The 22961-nt window shown below is 40.1% G+C and overlaps 1 protein-coding gene across 1 annotated transcript in view; it reads right to left on the bottom strand.

The window, feature by feature from the left end:
* Positions 1-22961, bottom strand: part of LOC136338681 (cubilin) — a 64609-nt gene that overhangs the window by 37576 nt on the left and 4072 nt on the right. The window contains exons 3-4 of the mRNA XM_066281298.1: positions 21984-22045; positions 2602-2697 (exon numbers count right to left, since the gene is read on the bottom strand). Coding sequence (XP_066137395.1) covers positions 2602-2689 — 88 coding nt within the window. The 5' untranslated portion in view covers positions 2690-2697; positions 21984-22045. The remainder of the gene's footprint in view (positions 1-2601; positions 2698-21983; positions 22046-22961) is intronic.

Genomic DNA, 22961 nt, shown 5'->3' with positions numbered 1-22961 from the left:
ATCTACAGAAATTGCCATCGTAGGTTCCACATTTAAACTTGAAGTTCGCTCTTTTTTACGGGTGATGATCAGTTTTCCATTTCAAAGTGGTGCTACGAAGGGTGTACAAGCGACAGAAAACTCAGTTAATAAGCGCGGATAGGTGGTAAAAAACGGCAGGTGACATGTCTGTGTCAGAATGGGGAGCGAAGAACTGGAGGCCCGGTCCGATGAGACAACGTTTTGAGGCTCAAGCGCGCGCCGAACTTCGCACATGAAATATTGATTAGGAAAGGCCCCCCGGCGCCTACTATAGGGGGCACTTCAGCCGGGCCAAGAACGTGATGACGTCACGCCGTCTAGTGGAAATTTCGGTTGTAGCGACGTCCATCTGTCTGTTATGCGTGGTCTTCGCAGACTACAAGTCCTCTTGTCGTGGCAACGCTGTAGGATTGGATACGTTAAGTTATACGATAGGAGAACGTCGGTGTCTTTTGCGGGGGCCGTAGCGCCTATTTGAGTAGCCCTTAAGGTCTTTTGTACGCCTAACAAAAGGGCTTTAATTTCGTTTAGCCATTGAACGGCAATAAGTGTGGGAGATTCCTCATCGGTGAAGCTTCACGAATTTATTTTTCTAATCAGCTATTAAAAGTACATTGTTTTCATGTCAACATGACTTTTTTAAAATCGGTATATTTCATAAAAACTAATTGATCCAAGCACTGGCCCCTTCGCCTCGTGGGTAATTTCCATAGAAACGAGAACAAATTCCAATACTCCGGCATTATTATACACGGTGACCCTGAAGCGACTGTACAACGCGTGACCCAAAATTCCTTAATCAAAAATTAGGCGTTTTAGGCAAAATTACCTATATCCAATGTTGCCTCGTTTTGCCGCTACGGGAAGTTAAAGTTCCCAAATTAATATCGTTTTTTCGACATAATTGCTAAACGCTTTTACCGATTTTCACTCATTTTGGACCTAAGAGTTCCCACATAAATTGACATGTTTTGAAATATAAAAAAACATCACCTGGTTCGTAAATAAAAGTTTTTATATTTGTTACTCCCTTTACGAATTACTTCAATTTTTTCTCTGCCGCTAGGTGATTTCACTTTTAAACTTTTCCGTCTCTTGTTGAATTTCCACCAGACATACAGTTTCTCTACAAAAAAATTATTTACCGTACCTTGAAATTCATTATTGCTCTTTAGTCCGGAAGAAAACGTGAAAAAAGTTTTAATTCGAAATATACGGGTGAGGTGAAAAGTGTCGGTTCTCGCCATAACCGAAACATGATTTCTTTAATAATTCACTCCGTACATCGAGTGATATTTTGTTCAACTTTGTCTCTTCATGAAACTATAAGATCCAAAACGAGTGAAAATAGGTAAAAACGTCTTGCAGCTAATTCGAAAAATTATATTAATTTAGAAATTTGGGCGGCCTGTGGCGGCAAAAAAACAAGGATATTTTTGCTTAAAGAATTTTTGATCAAGCGTTTTACAGGTATTTCAGGGACACCCTGTACAATTCACTCAAAACTCGTATACCCGATATAGAGCAGATTTACAATTATCCTCGTTGAATAATACTCCTGAATATCAGTTTGATGTCCTGACTGTGATGTACTTCCTCTCTACATTTTCCTCCAAATTACACTAAAATAACAAGCTCGTTTCGCCTGAAATAAAAAGGTGCTTCCAGCGACAATCTTGGAAGTCAAGTAATAAAACTTTCCCAATCAAAACGACCGATTAAAATAATTCGCCCTCTGATTTGAGTTTTAGAGCGTTCGACTAACTCAAATTACCCTCTCGGAAGGGTATATATATAATACATATAAGGGAGTATAATGGAGTCATTATATTTTAACTCTTTGCACTTTTCGGTCACGCAATTCGATCCCCAAATCAGCTTACAAACTTAGGAAAGCAGGAGAAGTTATCAACTGGAAACAATCAACCCTCGCTGTTGGGGTAGTGAATGGAAACATTAGTCTAAAAATAGTGGGTAATCGGAGAATAAAATCGGTGGATTTGTCATTGTGTCACAGGGGTAATTAGCTTTCTCGTAATCATTGGGTCCAATCAAAACATTTATGACCTACTGACACACACTGACATGCATTTTGGCTCAAAAATAACGGACAGTCGCCTGACGAGTCCGCTCGGTTTGCTTTTTTTTTAAGATCAAGAGTGAAATGTTCCGAAAAAATTCATACACATTAAATCGCTATAGTTTTGTGATTAAAGGGCAATTTTTAATTGCCTACGAAAAAGTTCCGGTCTGAATACCTTCACGGTTATGTACATGGTCATTCAGTGAGAATTGAATATTTCTCCTTTTTTGAACATCTCTGTCGTCAATGGGTAAACTTGAAATAGTGTCTCCTGGTATCTGTTAAAACGCATAATCCGCAAATAAATATCAAAAAATTCTGAACCTTAAAATGTAATAATAATGTTTACAAAAAAATCTATTTCTCCTGATGGAATACCTTGTATAGTTAAACATTCTAAACGGCCGGAAACAGGCTTCAAGTTTTAACGTTTGTCGCTCGACATTTTCATATTATCCGATTTTACCCCAAATTCACTTCCATATCAAATTACTTACCGATAATGAACTGAATGAAGATTGCTTGAAGACAAAAAATCGACAGTACGACTCTTCCCTTTGAGGTGTGCCGGTTATCTGAGGCCATACTGTGTCCTAGAAGAAATTAATAACATCTCTTAATGATTTAATTTCATTGGTCCTAAACGTATTCAAATGTACTTTCACGTGGCAAAATAATCCTTTTATCAGCTCATAACAATCTAAAATTTACCCAACCCACCAACCTTAATAATATTCCAGATTATTAAGTGGGGATAATAGGATTTTCTGCCTTTGACAAGTTATAATAGCAGCGAGATGGGAAGGTAAACCATTAAAGATTCAAAATGGGTTTTCGAAATCTTAAAATTAAGTTAACGCCATCGTAACGAGGAAGTAAGACGTAATTTTGTTATACAAACTGAGGTATACACGTTAAAATCCATCAAACTTCGGCGAATTAAGCTGTAACAGGTTTGCTCTAACATGTGTATGTTTCGTGTAATTCCGACGACTTTCGGGGGCATTCGAAAAAACAGAAATTTTGAAAAAAACCCTTCGTTTTCTCTTTGGATTATTTCGCGACGTAACGATGTGTGGCGCGTTTAGGTTCGTTCTGGCAGGTCGATGCAAATCTCAAACTGAATTTCCCCATAAACAGATGTCCATCGGGGAAAGATCTGGTAAACATACCGGCCAATTGACATCTCCACTCTTCGAAGTGATTCTACCGGGGAATTTTTCGGACAAATAATCGAGCGAAGCGCCATCTGGTTGAAACCAAAGGTCACTCAAGCGGATTATTATTTATTTTATTTGTTTAGGCAGATCATTTAGGACAAGTGAACCCCCTCCCTAGAATGGGATTATTACTGAACCGCGAAGTCCGAGATATTTCAAAAGGGGATTAATCCATCAAACGAGTCAAATTAATATGATCGCTTTGTTAGTTAATATTGACTCATATGTCTATAATGCCATTCAGGATAGTTGAAAGGCTAAATTGCACTGGACACAAGCCACATTCTCCGTTTGCTCAGTCAATCAAACAATTATTATTGGACTGAAAGCTTGGTAACAATAGGCATTCAAACATCGATTTGTCGAATGTTTCCCCTTCAAACCATCCACATAATTTACACATTAATTTGCATTATCGAATGCTAGACGCGACTTGTTAGAGTTAGGTCGACATGGAGGGGTATTTTTATCTTTGTTCATCGTCAGAAACAGCAATTTCCTCTCGTCAGCCTACACAACATTCCGTGCTACAATTTATCTTGTCGGAAAAAGGTCCGGTCCGATGGGGAACTAATGGCGTAGGAAACGGCTTGTTCAAATATTTGATTGGCTCCGGTTCTGTTTTAAAAGAGCTTGGGGGACACTGTTACACAAAAGTTTCAAAAGCAAGAAAACTGTTATTATATGAGATCACTCTTTAAGGCGACGGAGGGCACGATTTCGTGCAAAATACGTGTGCCCGACAAAATAATTGAATTTAAATTGAGATTTCCAAAATTTCTCCCTCTACTTTTTTTCGGAGAATCACGACTTGCAGAAGCAACATCTCAAATTCGGAAGTAGACAGGAAAGCCGTTTTGGAATGTCAATAATTTTTTTTTTTTTTGCACTTTAACACCCTGTAAAGCAGTAATTAAGCACTTTTCGAGCCGTTTCTTCAGAGACAAGCGCCCCTTAATTTGACGACCTCTATTACCGTTCGAAGTTCGCTCGAACTTTTAATACTGTTAAATCACAGGATCTTCTTGTGCAACTTCTGAGGGTTTAGTGAAATCGCAATCAATCGATGTTAGGAAGTGCCTTCGCAAAATTGTCACTCACTCGAAAATAAACAGCGAACAAAAGAAAACGTCTGCAAAACGTAATATACTCACCACCGAAACTTTTCCACTTAACAATTTTAAGCTTGACAAGAAATATATGAGGAAACTTGCTTCCTAGTTAAGTTCTTTAAGGAAACTTCTTGTCGCTCCCACAAGCCAACTCTGGATGTAACGCGAACTCCCTTCGAAATTTAGATTAAAATGCGAGAAGGGCTGAGAGCAAGGGGAGCAAATAAACTAAGTGACATTCTAATAAGGTTAAATTATGGAATTCTCTTTTTAGTTATTCGCAAGTCATTACGGGCATGTCTTATCTTAGCTTCCAGTCAACTTGGCTATTAAAACGTCACGATTTCTAATCTGAATAATTAACCGAGATCATAAATTTGCGTGCATACATTACATCCCCAAACATATCTATCAAGATCCCCGAAACCGGATATTTGCAAGCAACGCCCGTACAGCGCCATCTATTATCCGGCGCGAAGGTTTTTAGAAAACGTTATCCCCTTATCGGTAACGAGTTGGCGTCGCGACGCCCAGGACGAAGAGAATAAACCGATTTCCGATAATAGGGGGCGTCTTGCGTCCGCCGACGTCGGCTAGAGGGCGTTCGCGGCGTTGCTCTAAAATTTATGAGTTTGTAGAGGGGCCTTCTTGGAGTTGAGTTATTATCGTTTAGGGAATCAAGATGGTTGCAACGTGATGTGTGGAGGTTTAGGGTTTGATGTATTACGTTTAGAGACCCAGTTCTTCGCTCCCGCAAAATGCTATTTTCCAACAAATTGGTTACACAAAATTCGTTCGATTCCCCAGCTAATCCTGCCACAAACCGAAAGAAAATCCCCCGTTCTCACAATCAAAACCGGTGACGCAAAAATCTGGTTTTAATTAAAAATCCGGCATTTGTTAATATCCGGTTACGTATTCCGAGTCCGCTAGTAATATGACAAGAATCCATTAATCGTTGCTGTGGGATAAATTTGAATAACAAGATATGAATCCCGGGTATAATTCAAAACTTGAAAAAAATTGCCGTCGCGGATGAAGGCCTTTTAAAAAACGAAAAACCATTTTTCTCTCGCCTCTGTCGGGAAAAGCTAAAGTAAACTCTTTGCCGCATTTTAATTTCTTTTAGTTTGCCTCAATTATGCAGATGATATGTATGAGGAGAGACGGGAAACGATAATTTTATGGAACATATTCGCCTGAAAATTGATGACCTCTTAAGGCGCCTTTTCCATACATTTTTCAGAGCGGGTCCTTTTTAAGTACCTGGGGAAACAAGTACAATCTGGAAATCTCTGACCTGGATGGCTCACACCTGTCCAGAGTCCAGACAGTAGGGTTAAACGTCAAGACCTTGCAGGCTAACTGAAGAATCACCTTAAACGATAATGTGAGAAGAGACTTTTTCACCCGGGATGGCGATTTCATCGTTTAATGTTAATGCAAGGGGTTTTTTTGGGTGTGCCCGCCAGTGTTATCTGCGAAGCGATTGTATCTCGTTTAAGTGAGTTAAAAGTTCCTTGTGGACTTCATTAATGACAGTGTGTAGTGTCCTGAGAGCAAAACCGTTCGTTTAAGGCTCAGTGATTCACGTTCGAAAACGTGAATTTTAAGGGCATTTCGGGGAGCCAAAAACGTTGCTAGACGACACGAAATTTGCAAATTTTCTAGCTCATGTTTTAAACCCGGTAGTACTACACTTTATTAGTAACGATATCGATCGAAGTTTAGAGATCGGTTGTGGTCCTTGACATATTTAAGAAAACTAAAATGTGACACGAAATCACCGAATTGTGCAACAACATCGGAGAATATTGGTCAAAATTTGTTGAGTCATCGAGGATGTCACAGTGGCGTAGCCACTCTCAAAGTAGCAGTCGCAGCCCCCACGGTACAAGACTAGTGAGTCTGCAATCTATTTTCTTTCGTTAAAAATGTTATAAATATTCAATCGGAGGTTGGTTTTTATGTGGGATTTGATTATTTGATAGTCTTTTGGGCCCATAAACTGATCCAATGCGATTCTAGTAGCAGATAAACTGATACTCCTATGAAACATAAATCTGTGGAGCTGACAATGATTGAACGTGTACGGACGAACGTAATTTTTCTAATAGGTGATTAAAGTGTTATAATTTGGACTCGGGTTTTCCAGAGAGAAATTTGACTCCAAAAATGGACCTGGAACATTGAATACAAAAAATCGATCTAAATTGAAAAAAAAAACAGCTAAAGTTCATTTTTTTAAATGAATACCGAAATTAACAGAAAAAAAAAGGAAAAGCCGATTGTTTCGTCACAATGTGAGATTCAAATCTGTTTTACGGTATCGTTATAAAAGTTAATTTGGTATCGACGCCACTGACCTCGATTCGAGTCACTGTACTTTTGACGTTCAACTCGGAAATTACAGCTCGATCGTCATTTTTAACTTTTTTCCAGGGATCCACGATACCACGCGGAAACAGATATTCAATTGTTTTGAACCATTATGGCGTTCTAGAGGCACCTTCGGCGAAAATTCTAAAATAACCGAATGTGCAGAGACAACAGATAAAACCGCATTTACTTGCGGAATATGATGGGTTATGTATGAGAACATGATACACAGTTTTAAAAGAAGGTTAACTCCTGGTTTCTCAATTTTGGCCAAGCTTCTGAATTTTGCGAGTTCAAATCGGAAGATGATCTTCAAACTGCTATTAACGATATTGAATGGAGCCAATCCATTTCATCGCGAGCCTCAAAACCAGCTGGATCAGTAATATATCATTACGTGATACCATCAGGTTTCAAAAGCAGAAAGTTGCTGAATTGAGTTGTCTCTTTCCTTCAGTGCTTTCTCCCAAATGTTATTGCGTTTTCGTCAAGAAGAGTATTATGGCGGGTTCGGGCACCCGCACCAACGTCACAACTGACCTTTGTCGTACCGAATGCGCATCGGGTGTGGGTGTCTGGATTCGCCATAAGTCAAACATGTTCCGTCCGTCTGCGCTAACATTTCGATGGTATAAGAAATGGAAATAAGAGAGTGCACGGTTAGAACGACTTAACCTGTACTTGACAGGTATTATCCACCCGGAAGCTCCTCAACTACATAGGCCAATCTACCTAAAAATCAGAGATTAAAAGGCTAAACACAAGAACAATCCAGAGTTTTTCCATTTGAAAATTGGAAAGCAAATCGACTGCAGACGACCAATGCAATCGACGTCACGGTCCGAGGCGTGGCCTTTCCTCGAGGAGCGTCGTCGTCGTCGCTCCTTCAGGGTCATCAGCCTCCGAGGCGCGTTCCAATTTCGCGCCCTAAAACTGCGAAAACGCCTTTCATCCCCCGATGCTGAATAAAGTCAATCTCCTTGAGCAAGGACCATTTTAGCCATTTCAGTATGTCTATTCCTCATAAAATCGCCTGATGGTGGCGGTGGAAAAGATGATTATGTGGGTGGAAAGATTTTGGGAGATTTTAGAGATGGATCGTCATATAGGGTGCCTCGAACTGTAATCACGTATTTCACGTTGGAACGGAAGCCGAGACAGAAATAATAACATTTTTTTGGAAATTTAGATTTTTTCGAATCGTTCTGAGAGCCGTCGGAATTTTTCGAATTTTGAAGTGGCATTTCCTTGACCTCCGAATCGCGCAACTTGGTCCCAATTTAACCGATCTCGGGTGATTTTCGAGATTGACGTGGTTAAGATGCAGAAAGGGACACGCTGTATAGTTTAAATTAAATAAACCGTAAATTTGATGGAAACTAAGGACTTCCGCATCAGCAACACTAATAAATAACGTGATGTTTAATACATCAAAGCATAGTAATTTCAATACGCATAAAGTGATCGAATGTGTCTGGTCCAATCGAATGATTTACGTCACCGAGGTGATATCCAATTAATAAAATACGTTTATTTGGATCCAGATAGCCACTCGTTCTGGAAATCTAATTACATTCCCTTGACATGTAGTGATTCGTCCTGTTATTTACTTGAAGTGGAAGCCTCATAGAATTTGATTTTTCATATATTGTGGATGGTCGATAAATGCAGTGGTCAGTTTGTTTTGGACTGACTGGAAATGGAAGCTCGTTTTGATTTTAAATTGGGGGTTCGAGTCAGGTCCGGAGCGCTTTGCAACATCGACGGCGTCCTTTATTCAATATAGTAGAAATATCGTTGGATTCCGATTTGTGGTCTCAAAAACTCCCCAACAAGAGGTTTTGTCCGGTAACATTCCGTCATTACAAAAAATAATCAAACGAAGAGGAAAATTTCCCCTTTGGCGTCTTGCGGTTTGAAAAACCATTGGGTGAATTCATCGTATTTCGTTCTCAGGCGTCTGCGGAGAGATTTGGTATAGCCCATTTTGGGGACGCCCGGTAGAATAAAACCCTTTATTACTGCAGAGAGGAAGCTCTATGGGCCGCCTTAGCTTAAAATTGAAAAAAATTTGCAAGAACACGAAGGATATCATCACAGCCCCGTCTCAGAATTACACCTGAAATTAGTCCACTTAACAGCCCCTCGGACCTCCATGAGTTAATTTGCGATTAAAAAAAAAATCAATTACGTCGATGCAGATGAGACACTCTGTGACGCCCCGCTTTTTTGGGACGCCGAAACACCCTATAGGGTTATCACTAATTTTAAAACTTACCTTCGTTAGCCTCGTATACGCTTCCACAATCGATTTTTTAATGAAATCACAAACTCATAGGAGTCCGGGGGGCCGTCAGGCGGACATCCCGTACTGTTCGCCACGCATTTGGTCACTCGCGACAAGGTCTCAGCCAAACGAAAGAGCAAAAACCTCCCTGACAATTTTCGCGGTGGTGTGCAGAATGCATCGCTTTGTTCCCGGCCGTGTAGAACGTTTCGACGAACCAAAGGTGGTCTTATTATTCATATGCGTGGATTATTAGGCGATCTGTCTTATTCCCAATTCTAATGTTGCCGCCATTAAACTCACGTCGTCACAAAAAGAGGTTAAAGCTCACGGGCGACGAATAGTGTAGATTTCTACGGTGACAAATTCCCTCGCAGAACAATATTAGCCCAAAATCCATTTCGTCATGTAGCGGTTGCTCTCCCATCTTTCCTTTAAACATACATATATTCCGCCATTTGCTAAGTCTGATAGAAGCTCATCAATCTAGCCTCTAGGCAATTTATGTGTTTATGATGTGCTCACGTTAAGCGCTGAGAAAACGGTTAGCTTTCTTGCACCGATATAATTTATGGTTTTCCTCATCTATTTCCGTCCCGTGTCGGGCCTGATTCACTCAGCTCTCACAAATTGGACTCGAAAAAGTTCCCGTGTAACACTTTGAAACTGAAAACTAATAAAAAATTCAATAGCAGCCCGACAAGGTGTCGACAGAGCGTAGTTTGATGGCCCGCCTTATATTTTAACTATCAATCACATCCTCAAGTGAGAAGGCTGCCGAGCTCTGAAAATGCACTTTTAAAGGCCATTGTGGACTGTGACGTTGAAAAATGCCCCGGAAAGGCCTGATCCGGAAGACGCTTTGACGATTTATTTGACGAAAAATTCTGTCGATTTTTGATGGAGAGTATTTTACGTAAATACCAATTTACAAGCTGCTGCAACCATCAGGAGCAGTCAAAGGAGAATTAATCTCGCAGTCGGTAGAGTAATCTGTACAGTCATCCCGGGACCGTCCGACAAGCTTTATTAGTTAATTGTTTTATTAATCACTTTGAAAAAAAAAAAAAGAAAATCGACAAAGCAAACTAAAATTTAAATTATCAATATGATCTAAAATTAATTAATTTGAAACTAAAGATATTTTAAGATTAATCAAATTTGATTCATTAATAACCGTGACCACATTTTCTACTAACCGCGGCATGTTAAAATATTTATGACGCCATTAAATTTATTGCAACTTCAAATTTGCAGTAACAAAAACATTCGTTGCAACACTAAATGGTTCAAAAGCTGCGTGGAGTGTATTAGCCCTAATCGGGGTTTTAACAAATTCATTTATCCATAATCTTCGGTCCTTAGGACCGGTTGCTGTTTGATCTCTCCGGACCTTTGATCGCATACCGACAGCTCAAACTGCCCGCGGTTGTATCTGCTTCAACAAAGAACTATAAATAAAGAATTTAGGCACGGCAAATGGCCGTGGTCTAGTCGATAGAGCCATTAAACCATTCGCATGTTTGCCAAATTTTATTACGAACAAACACATTTCAATGTAACACGGGAGCTATACCGGGCGTCCGATTCTTGAGCTCCACTGCTGGGAGATCTTGGCGACGATAAAAGAAGCGAAATCGTGAGAGGTGTTCGGGGGATTCGCTTTCCGCTTCCGAGTAACGGTCTTTGCGTCCTCTTGATTTCTGCATTGATCTCACAACATCGCTCCGTCTGATCTTGGTCTGTAAAGTTGCAGCGGGGTCTTCCTTCGCAGCTCATTGACATGGGCGGGTAAAAATTCACGAGTGAGGTCTCCACTACTCCTCGCAAATAATAATCTAATGGGTTAAGATCTGGTGAACGTGCCGGCCAACGTTGGCCGAGGTCCCCGCGGTCGCGCTCCAGAAACGGACACCCTGTACAGTTCGATACTTGAAATACTCGCAAACCTAAATTAAATTAGCCCTTACTGTTTCCATTGTTTCTACATTACCCAAACCAACTCCGACATAAATAATTGCAAAGACCACGTATGAAACTACATAATAGTGAGATATATACATTTATTTATTTGTTGATTAATCTGGCGTGAGTGGTGATTTTAGAACCTATAAATTCAGTTAGGTCCTAATAATTAATTGTGTCCCCGAAACAGTCAACTCACAGATAGAGCTGTGAAAATTTGCAACTAAATAGGATTTATGGTTCAATATTATGTTAGTGTTGTAATGGATCGGGGTTGTTTACTTGATAGTTTGCTGCAAGGGCATACCGGGGGGGGGGGGGGGTCTTCGAAGTAAAAAATAAATTAAATATTAAAAAATGAAAACGAGGGAAACAGAAATTTATTCACGGGCGTACAGAGAGAGCCAAAGTGAGCGCTTCAGAGAGTTAAGCGACATCTGGGTAACGAAGCGTCTTTGCAAGGGTGTTATGTCCATATTAACGTTTTGCCATAGTTTTTAACCTAGAATACGGTTAAAATTTTTACACTAGTTTCGTGATCCCCTGTGTAGCAGCGCTGGTCAACCAGCGGATAGAGTACAGGGTGCCTCGTATTAATGGGCCAATCCAACCAGCCAGCCGAATATTCCATGTGCGAAAGTAATTAAACTTTCTTTGTGGCACTTTTTCCTTTTGCGCCTTATACTCATCACACAGGGTGTTGAAGTGAACAAAAAAGACTATTATCAATAATTCGATTGTTTCTTAACATATTTTAGTTACATTTTCCAGTGATGTACAGTTCGATTCGGCGCACATCTTCTATGATTTGAGTAAAAAAATTCGGTTAAACATAGGGGGAAATGAGGAGCCGCGTGCACGTTCCCCTACCCTTTTTTGCACACGCCAATGGTGCACTCGTTTAGTTGTTCAAATTAGTTGTTCCTTTATCTGGACCTCTTCAATCTGGGAAAATTGTGATGTATAGCTAACTTCAGAGGATATTTCAGCTTGTTGTTCTCCAATACGTGGCTTCCATTATTTATTTAGTTAAGTATGCCAGGAACGCGAAATTTTACAAATTGTCCATAACACTCCGAGTATAGCACGAGAACGATTGCTTTTCAAATGAAAAATCAAGACATTAATAAGTGCAACGTGCGCTAAGTACCAAAACGGCAATCGTTTGGGTTTTGGAACTATGTCCTTATATAGATAAAAAATCGAAGCCACGTATTGTGGAGCAACAAGCTGAAGTATCTTCTAAAGCAAGTTGTAAATCACAATTTTACCAGATCGAAGAGATCCGGATAAATAAACAACTAATTTGAATAACTAAACGAGTGCACCATTGGCGTGTGCAAAAAAGGGTGGGGGGAAAACGTGCACTCGGCCCCCCGTTTTCCCCGTTGTTTTTCAAAATGTTTTACTCAAATCATGGGAAATGTGCGCCTGATCGAATTATACATCACTGCCAAATTTCATTAAAATATGTCAAAGAAACACCCAAGATATTAACAAAAGAATTTTTTTTACTGACTTCGACACCTCGTGTAATGAGTATAATGTGCCAAGAAATAAAGTGCCGTAAAAAAGTCTAGTTGTGTTTACGTAAGGAATCACGGGGTAACGGATTGGCCTACCAATACACCCGGTATACATTTGCAACAAACGTCGCGTGCGAAAAGTGTCGTCGCGTCTCGGCGTGCGGATAAGCTCCACTTTCCGCACTTTTTCGACGAACGACTATTTTTTCTAACTGAAAAAAACGTTTTATAACTCTCTCAGGCTTTAAATGAGCTCATCAGTTTGGAATCGCCATATACACGATGGCGAATGGCGATGGGTTCGTCTTGAGCGAGAAATATCGATGTTTCGGTCGTGTGGGCCACACCTCGATTGTTCGATGTAATGTGGAACAAAGGCAAAGATAAATATTCTTCGAGGGAGACTTGCGAATCCTTTGACAGCCCCCGAATGCCGAATGCGAACACTTTATTACGCGAATTATTCACCGATTCACAAAAGGGCCTTTTTTAGTTCTATTTGCCCTTTTTATTGGAGTTTATAAAGCGGATTTCGTCGAAGATTTGTATTTGGGGATTAATATTGTGTGAGAGGGAACGCGATCGCAGTCGCATTGAAGTCTAGTTATTTAATTGGCTTCTGAGAGTATTGTTCGAAAATGGATTGCCTCGTTATATCTTAATAAACCAACGTCGGTCCTCTTCGCTCATTCATCTTGAGGGTGATTAGGGCATTGTCAGAAAGTAATTAATGTTTAATAACGTAAATTGGCAAGTAAAGCAAGAGCTTTGCGAACTCTTCTTGCAATTATCCAAGTTCTTAATTAAGAAAACAAAAATTCCTCATAAATAATATTCCCTCCCAGTGAATGAACACTATTATTGTCCCGACAACGGAATTAAAACAATAGACCGAGCAACAATGGCCCCGAATCTGTATTCTTTTATTGTGATTTTGTATTTTAACCGAAGCACAACTTTATTAACTCAAATTCGTTTTTCCTGGACTTTAGTAAACTCCGCAATTTAAATTGGACAGTTTTAAGTTCGGGAATTAAGAAAACGCCCCAGAGAGGAGACAATGGTTGTTGACGTTTTCATTAAATCTGAATCGTTTTGAATGAGAGTGGAATCTTTAAATCTTGTCCGAAATTGATAGATCTCCTTCCGGAAAAAAACGCCCGAATTAGCTTATAAGATTGATCGTATGTCCGTCTGAAGGGATTCATTAATTCGTTTTTTTTTTTTTTTTTTTTTTTTTTTGAAACAACAAAGGCCGTAAAAGGGATTTTTATTGCGCAGCGTCGGAGTTACGGTGTTGTGAAATTACCAATCAAAACAGAAAATATGGTTTCGAGTTTAATGACTGTTTCATTTACTTTCAGTTTTCTCTCTTAAAACTAAACTGCTGGATAAAATTATCGCGCTACTAAAAATGTGCCAAGACATTCATGTTAAAATCAACGCGTCCACGTTCAATTTCAAACGTCGACGTTAAATGAAAAACATTAATAACTTCTAAACAACCGTCCGATTTTGATGACTTTTTCATTCATACCACTTATCATAAAAATCGCAACACTTAGAGTTGATGCATCGAATTCATACAAGAAGTGCTGCAACCAATGGTTATACCACACATTCGACGCGTTGGAAACGTGCTTCTGTAACGTCGCAATGTTAATGTGGTTCCTTGGCCTCCGCGCTCTCCTGATCTTTCTCCCATAGAACATGTATGAGACGTGACAGGAAGAGGAGTTACTACACTGGAGAGCCCACGACGTACTTTAGCAGAGATAAGAAATTCAATTCAAGTCGCCTGAGATACACTTCCTCAAGAGAAAATCGACCAATTGCCTAAAAGCATGACCAGATGAGTTGCTGAGGGTGAAAATTCAGGAGGTGGTTATTCCCGTTGTTCGAATTTTAAAGACTTTCTGGACTGTAGCCCACTCGCATGTGAAATCATTTATTTTGTATAGTGCTGTCAGTATATTCACAAAATTTCATTAAAATGCGTGAATTATCCCTTTGGGTTGCAATTTTAACGATAAGTTGCAGAATTGCAGATCCATTCCTTACGAATCACACCCATTCCAAGATTTTTAGCCACATTTTGTTACCACTGCATACCGGGTGGGACCAAACATGCTGGCATTTCGTTTGCATGTTTTTTGTAACATTCCGTTTTTCCCTTCACCTCGATACGTCCGATAATAACGGAGTTACCCCCTCTTGGACAAAGCGAGCGCCATTTTCTCTTGTTCAGTTAAAATTAGTTTGTGAATTTATTGACACTAGGCTTCGGATATCGTCCAACATTAATTGCAAATATTGTTAAAAAAATCGACTGCCGTCCGAGCGCCGCGTCGCGACGTTCGTTCGACTGCCACCAGCGTGCGGCAATGTGTCTCTTTCCCCACTTGCGGTTAGATGAAAAATTCGGGAGTGACCGCTTACTTTTATTGCTGATAACCTTCTGAGGAAGAAAATATCTTAAAAAGGGATAAAAAACAGCAATTGCTAGCGAAGAAGAAGAATGATCTGTTTTGCCAGCATAAAAACAGTATGGATGTAGCCTGGAAATATGCCAGCTCTGCATTAAATTTGCTATAGAGAATGCCATAAGGGCGTGTAATTTGTGGGAGCTGTGGGGTGTCGAATTTGCGCTCTGGGTACAAAAATCTACTGGTACCACTGCAGCATTTACCCATCGTTGCTTAATAGTTCTCCGTAGTTCTCTCTCTGCTCAGAACCGTTTATATTCCCAAGTGAGACAATAACAACATCATAATCAGGGAAAAGCGCGATTTTATGGATAATAAAACAAAAATTATTATCATTTTTATGTCCCGAAAATGAGCAATGATAGCTGCAATATGCATACTATTTATCGCATTGTGGTTATTTTATTGTTTGCCTTTATTGTTCCAATAAGCGCATATAATTTTGCCGATGAATTCGGTGCTAACGTGACGTTTATAGTTATGTTTTTTCTGTAACACCCCAGGATTGATAATTTTATATCAGAACGGGAACGTCCCGCGTGTAATGGACAGGAAAAAATATTTCCGTGCGCCTAGCTGTCCCCGTACAGATGTTTAGCCGCATTCTCGGCCTGTGATGCTTCCGATCAACCCACATCGGCGGCCGAGAACGTCTTGCTTTTCCCTACTAGGAGCACAATATACCATTGCAAGACTGCTGAAGGCCGCGAAGCAAAATTTTCTAGCATCAGCATAAAACCGACGACTTTCTGGCCTGTCTTAACGTCACGAAAGTCATTGGTTCAACTAGATTCACGATTGGTTTACCTAACAACTCACGAATTATCGCTAACATATGCCGATGTGCCGTTACTATAATAATATACAGATAATTTACATACTTAAAGTAGTTACGTGTATTTCGGAGGAAAATGATATTCTTGTTCATCGCTCCGATGCATAGCAGGTCGAGAATATGTTACTTTTCTCACTAGAGACATAATATATGTTTAACACGCATCCTACATAGCTATGGGAGTTGAAACGGCTGAACTAATATTATAGTATTTTGGGATTATATTAGCACTAAAGTGTCTCAATGAGCAATCATTTAGCGCAAACATTGAGGATTAATTAATGTTTAATGTGTTACTGCTGTGCCATTTCATAACACATTTTGAGTACCGGAGCTGCAAATGGAAAATGGCTAAAAATTTTTTCCACATCCAGTAAAATATACCTCGCAAATTACATTCCCACTCAAGTCAATTATTCAATAAAGGTTTTAATAATTCCGTATTTAAAATCCATATTCCTCCGTGCCTATTTATTAAAGTTATAACATTTAAATGATAATGGAAGGCTCAGTATTCACTCGCTATTATGTTTCAATTTAAATTTGGACAGGTTATCTTCTTATGGAAATTTATATTTGATCGGGAGCTCTTGTAGTCTCCGAGCAATATAAATTTGAATTTCTTCCCGTTGGCGCGTCTGGAGTCGGTATACGGTGCGCCCAAGACTTGGCTTACATCTATCAGCATCTCGGAAACTGTAAGAGTTGCGGTTAAATGGGGAACGCTCTAGGTAATTATGTTAGTCGAGATATAACCGAGAGGCCCTAACTGCTCACGTTTTCGAAAAATTTTGAAATGACCGAAATGATTGATTGCCGAAAAACCATCGTCGATTTTCGAAGATAATAGAAATCCGTGCAAAATTTATTATAATGGAAAATCCAGTACGTTTCACGAGGAATGCTTCGGCAGAAGACTTTTTTTAATAACCAATTTTCGAACAGATGGATAGATCGCAATGAATCAGTGAGGTGGCCTATGAGGTCGCCAGACCTAAGCTCGTGGGATTCTTATTCGCGGAGTTGGATGGAAAGTTTAATGTTTAATAAAATTAACACAGTGGCAGAACTGCGTGAATGGAGAGAAAATGTCGCAGAAATGATTTGAGGAAAAATACCTTCTTTAACGGCTTGTACATAGTTGTGGAAACGGCGAGTGACAATTTGTGTAAATTAAACTAACTCGTTAAACGGGCGGCAATTTGGAACACCTTTTATAGAGTGTCCCGAAATGAGCGACAGTGAAAGGTTCTGTTGTTTATTAAAATTTACTTGTACGCATGCGTTTCGGTCGTTTTCCGGGGTTCGAAAAAATTTTACATGAAGATTTTGCTCACTTTTCTAGGTCTACCTCGCGTCAAAATGAAAACCCCTATTTAAGAGTTACGCTGTATATTTCGGTAGCATCAGTGACAATATATTGCGCTTCAAAGATGGCACAAAAAGTAAAAATGGCAAATATTGGGAGTAGCCTGAGTTTTGGCAGGAAGTCCCGATGCCCAAGCTTATTATGATACTCCGATGAGATGTAAAACCGATTCTTTCAGCTCCTCATTTCGCCTGATGTAATTTTTCCATTTTCCGAGTTCAGCGCAAATCCCCATTCCACCGTTTTAGAACCACACTCTCCTAATCCTTATCTGCTACAATTTAGTCAATAGCCAATAATCTATCGACACCATCAGGCTATTAGCATATAATTTCGTAAAATAGCGGAACAATCGGGATAAAACTCTTTTGAAAACCCGCCACTTAAGCAAACCTTTCGGCGCATCAAAAACCTCTTTTCTGAAATTTTATCGGTTACGTTCGTATCTCCACTCGAAACCATCTCGACGCGACGTTCCGCAGGGCCCCCCTGCCTCCTGCTGCATTATTCAGACATTTTGGATTGTTGCAATTCTCCTTTCCTCGATCCCCTTTCCAGAAAAACATACTCGACGTAATGCGACAAATAGCAGGGATATACAATTTTCGAAATGATAAATCGAGACCTTTTCCGTTGGAGACATTAGTAGGAATGTTTTGCGCTTTTGCTTTGGCGTTGGCTTTGGAACCGTGGTAAAATGCCGGTTGCGTCATCAGCGCTCAGAAAAGTTGGGACGGTAAGCCTTTCAGCTTCGTCGGAAGAGAGAGAGAGAGAGAGAGAGAGAGATGGTGCGGTGTGTCAAATGTCTACGTAAAAGTCCTGGGTATGTCGCAGCCGCAGTAAATGCGGGCGCGTTATACTGGGCGTCCCTGAAATGACTCTGTAAGGTTTGGTCTGAGATTCTTTGACTGAAAATAAGGCGTTCTCAGCAAACTCGCCCACATTTATCCAATGTTGCTTATCGTTTTTTCGAAATAATTAGTAAACGCCTTCGGCGATTTTCACTAATTTCGCAACTGAGAGTTTCTACACGAACTAGCGCGTTTTGACGTGAGCGAAATATTATTTCAACGTGAGGAAATGTTAAAACCAGCACCTGGTTCGTAAATAAAAGTTAACATTTTTATTACCCCCCGTATGAATGACTTAAATTTTTTCTCTGCCACAAGCTGACTTTATTTTGAAACTTTTCTGTCTCTTGTGAAATGTTCTCCAGACATACAGTTCCTGTGCAAAAAAATTACTTGCGGTGCCTGGCAATTCATCATTGTTGCTTGGTTGGGACGCAAACGTAAAAAAGTTTTAACTCTAAATAACCACCAACTTAGTTTAATTCTTATAACAAATGGTCAAAATGTTGCCCGTTTCCCTGAATACATAAATAAATTAGTTTCAAAAAATTAATCTCTACTTTGGGCATCGCCTCGGGGGTTTTCTTAGCGCTGCTTCCACAACAATGATGAATTGCGAGGTACCGTAAATAATTTTTTTTTTTTTTTGCAGAGAAACTCTACGTCCGTACGTCCGTTCCGTGAATTTATAATGGATTTTTCCTTATGAAGGCCAATTAGGTTTCCCTTTGACAGCACCTAAAAATAATGCGTGTCCTGCTGCCGTTCTGCAGTTCTAGTGGCAGCATCAAAAGCTATTTCGCCCCTCATAACTTTGTCTTTATGGCAGCAATAAAACGTCCACATGTGGGCTCTCACCTGTCGCAGTTGCGTGGGCAAATATAAGACTTTTATGACAAAGAAAGCAATAAAGCCCTATTAGCCTAAATAGGGAACGGCGTTAAACGCCGGTTAATAGCCCGAATTTGAGCCCCAATTTACTGATACCGAACGACGAGCCGGACGTATTTTAAAGCAAGACAGGCTTCAACGATAAGATTCTCATTTAAGACACACCCATCTGGGAATAAACTAGCCCATCGTCAGTATATCATCATTTCCAGTGGAATCCTTTAAGCCCATTCCGGCAGTAAAAAACCCAAATTGACCGAAATCCAGCATTGTTTTTCATTCCGGTTCTTTTTGGTGGCGGCCTTTTGTGTTTCTCGTCAAAATGTAAGTAGTAAATACCGGTCTCCCTCTGCCACTTTGAATAAAGCAAGATATATTTCGGTAATTCGGCTGGCATTTTTATCTTTATCTACTGGATAAATACCGAGCAGAATTTATTCGATGGAAGAGGAGAATCGTGAGTGGTTTATTTTGATTAGTGAGGGGATTTTGCGTTATGTGAATGCTGAGTTTCCGAAATTGTTTATCTTGTCGAGGCAGGATGTTGAACGAGTAATTTCTAATCGATACGGTCACGGGTACGTTTCCCGAGTGAAACACTTGACTTGTATACCGCGGCAAAGGTTGCCCCCGAAGGGCGCCAATCTTCGGACTGCGGCCCTTGCGAACGTACTAAAAGGTGGCATTATCGGATGCGTTTGGTCTCGTACTGGCGAAGATCGAACATTGCCACCCGAATCACCGAAACGTCCCATTCGCATTGATCTGGATTAGATCCGGTTTGGGCTGGGTCACCCGTTCTGGTCGGCTCGGGTTGCGGCGAAATTTTTGAAAATTTTAACTTTCAATTTCCTGTTGAATCGACCCGGAAAACAGGAACTTTCTCGAAAATTCCCGACCGGGTGCATTTAGAGTTCTAAAAATTCCAGCATTCTCAACGCGTTAGAACTATCCAAATAATGGCTCCCCAATCGGGGCTGGAGCGCAGCATCGTTACAATCCCGATATTGTAATGGTCGATCTATCGGCCCCAATTCGGTACCGCGCAAGGACACCAGCCCTACCCGGAGCGAACAACCTATACTCCGACTATACAAGGTGTTTCATGAACATGCCGACAGGCTTTCAAACGATGCAGAGCGCTTGGAAACAGTTATTTAGGTCGAATAAAATAAGGTTCGAAATCGCTTCGTTTCCAAAATACAGGGTGTTTAAGTTCCTTTTTTTAATTAATATGTCAAAGACGCTTTGGGGTAAGGACGCGAAATTAGAGACCCGTTATGGCGTTACAAATGTGCGTGTCCGGATATAGGCAGAATACCTGTTCGACCCACCTACAGCAGTGGCGTTCGTGGGGTCATCCAACGTTTCTACACGTGTAAATGGCTCAGAATTTAACGGAATCGTATTTTGGAAGAAGAGAATTATTTCGTGATGAGGCATGTTTCACATTAGTCTCCATGTCCTTTACCTCTACCAAAAGAAAATTAAATTTTTTTTTCTTGGAACTACTCGAGCACCAAAACACTAGGAGGTCTTTTTTTTATTAAGAATTGATGAAATATCCAAATATTATATATTCTTAATTAAAAAAATCAGTGGCGTTCCAGTTTTTCCATTAAAAACATCTCATTGAATAGTCGGAAAGACATCACTGGGGCAGGTGTAAATATTCTGTCTACTCCAGAACATGCATATTTATCCCGCCATAGCGTGTCCCTAATTGCATGTCCTTATCCCAAACTTTCCTTCCTATCGTTATCAAAAAAAAAAAAAAAAAAAGAAATTACGGATAACTACATAATTCACGTGCAGAAATAATCGAAAACTATCAGATGAGTTCAAGGACAGATTTTACTTAGGAGACCTACAGGTACCTGAATGAATTCTTGACCAAGTACTAATAGAAAAATCGAGCATTTATTAGTGCCTTCTAGAAAAAAAAAACGTATATAAAACTCATATTGAAATTCACGAAGAATAAAATATTAAAAATGTTTCAATATATTGGACCGCTGGATGGGTTATCAGGGATTTAGACGTTTTTTGCTGCTTTTTATGTATCACCTATGGCGATGACTACTTTCTTCAATATTTAGATGAATAAATAATGAAGAAATTAGTCATCACGATAGATCGTACAAAACTTACGAATTGCGAAAGTGTGCAGTGGTCCAAAACAATGTGAATTTTTAAATCTCTCATATTGGTCTAAAATTCAATGCGATGCCTTTCTTAAACAGATTTTTTATTAAATACCTTTAGAAATGTGTTTTCTGTTAGAATACACAATTTCATGCTGATAGGATTTGCGACTACGATAATAGTTATTATTTTTGAACGCTTGTAAGTTTATGGTAAAATGGAATCTCGGGATATTCCTAAAGCTAAAGATATCGTTTCTGGTCAAAGAGGTAGGAAAAGTAAATAAGCGCCCTTGACAAAACATGTTTACCATTTAACGAAAGTAAATTGACTCACTGTGATGGGACAATGTGTTCACCTACAAAAAAACATTTCTGTAGCCTATCCTGGTGCCCGATTTCTTGATTATTTAGCTAAAACATGCCGCATCTCGTTTTGTTTAATGTCGCCGCGATCAGTTTCCAACATGGAACAAAACCGATTATCGAATTTCGATTCTTCATCTCGTTACCACTTAAACAAGCAACATCTGCCGGGATGGTGTGGCAATAGAAAAAAGAAAATCGGTCCAGTTGGTCTGGCTGTAGATAGTCCTATCATGTTTCGCAGGATATCTCCTATCTCGACAAAGTCAAAGCTGGGCAATCTAAATTTAAATGTGCAGGATAAAGGGCCGATTCGCTCGGCGAAAGCCCATTAGACCAAGCTTTGCGGCGGAATTATTTCCTCTCTTTCCCATGTTGCCAGAACTACTAATAATTTCTGGACATGTTCCAGATTCATTCCAGGTGGCCGTAAAACTATGCTACTTACCATATCGTCTGAGTCGGGGGCGATGGCTGGAGGCGAACGATAGGCCTAATCCTCCAAGTCACCTGGAAGGGGAAAATTTTAATTAAGGACGGAATCATAAATGTGGTATCAAGCGCAGGTTAATTTCCATTAGTATTGGTGAGATTCTTTGTTTCCACGAACACTAATTTGGTGTTAAAGTTAACGGCACATCAATAATTTGGCCCTTAACCGGCTAATTAGCCTGAGGAAAGAGCTTCTGCTCACTCATCGAAATATCTTAGCTAACAACTAGCAGAAGACCGTTTTGTTCATTATTGCCCCTCCGCCGAGATAAAAAAAAAAAACCCTCCCCCAAAATTCCCTGGTAAAGAGTATTTGAAAGTGTCTTAAATTTTTTCACTCGAATGACTCATTTTCTATGAACCGAAGCGTGCAAGATGAAGTTTAAACAGTGGAGCCGTGTCAGGAGCAAACTTTCCTTTCAATAAAGATGAAAATCCGGAAACCAAATTTCGAAGCTGGCAGGAAACCAGAAATCGGGACGCATGGTAATGGTGCGGGGGAGGCCGAGGAGAAGCCCAATTATTATTTAAATCCGGCCATTTTTGAGACGTAATATTTCGTCGTCAGCATTACAAGAAAATTCCTCCTTATTACGGCGATGTGGAGGGACACCGTACACTTCCCCTTCATCCAGTGCCGGGCTCATTAGATTGGGCGACGGTCTTGCCAAGGCCGGCCCTGTCCCCGCCCTGTAGCTGGGACCGATATGAAAAAATTTAATCAACGCGCCATCGGTTTACCGGATTACTTAATCAGCGTCGAATCCATCACTTAAACTAATTATCGCTTAAACTTAAGCAACATCTCGCCCTACTTTGCATAACATTACACCGAAGAACAATACACGTTCCATTGTTCCAACTCCTTTTGATGTAACCTTCGCCCTTGCCGTACGACAGCCCCAATGCATCATGGTCCTCGTAAACCGTTTTG

The sequence above is a fragment of the Euwallacea fornicatus genome, chromosome 4 (genome assembly GCF_040115645.1).
Source record: "Euwallacea fornicatus isolate EFF26 chromosome 4, ASM4011564v1, whole genome shotgun sequence".
NCBI classification, from domain to species: domain Eukaryota; kingdom Metazoa; phylum Arthropoda; class Insecta; order Coleoptera; family Curculionidae; genus Euwallacea; species Euwallacea fornicatus.
The sequence above is the reverse complement of the archived record's forward strand: the minus strand, read 5'-3'. Positions and strand labels throughout refer to the sequence as shown.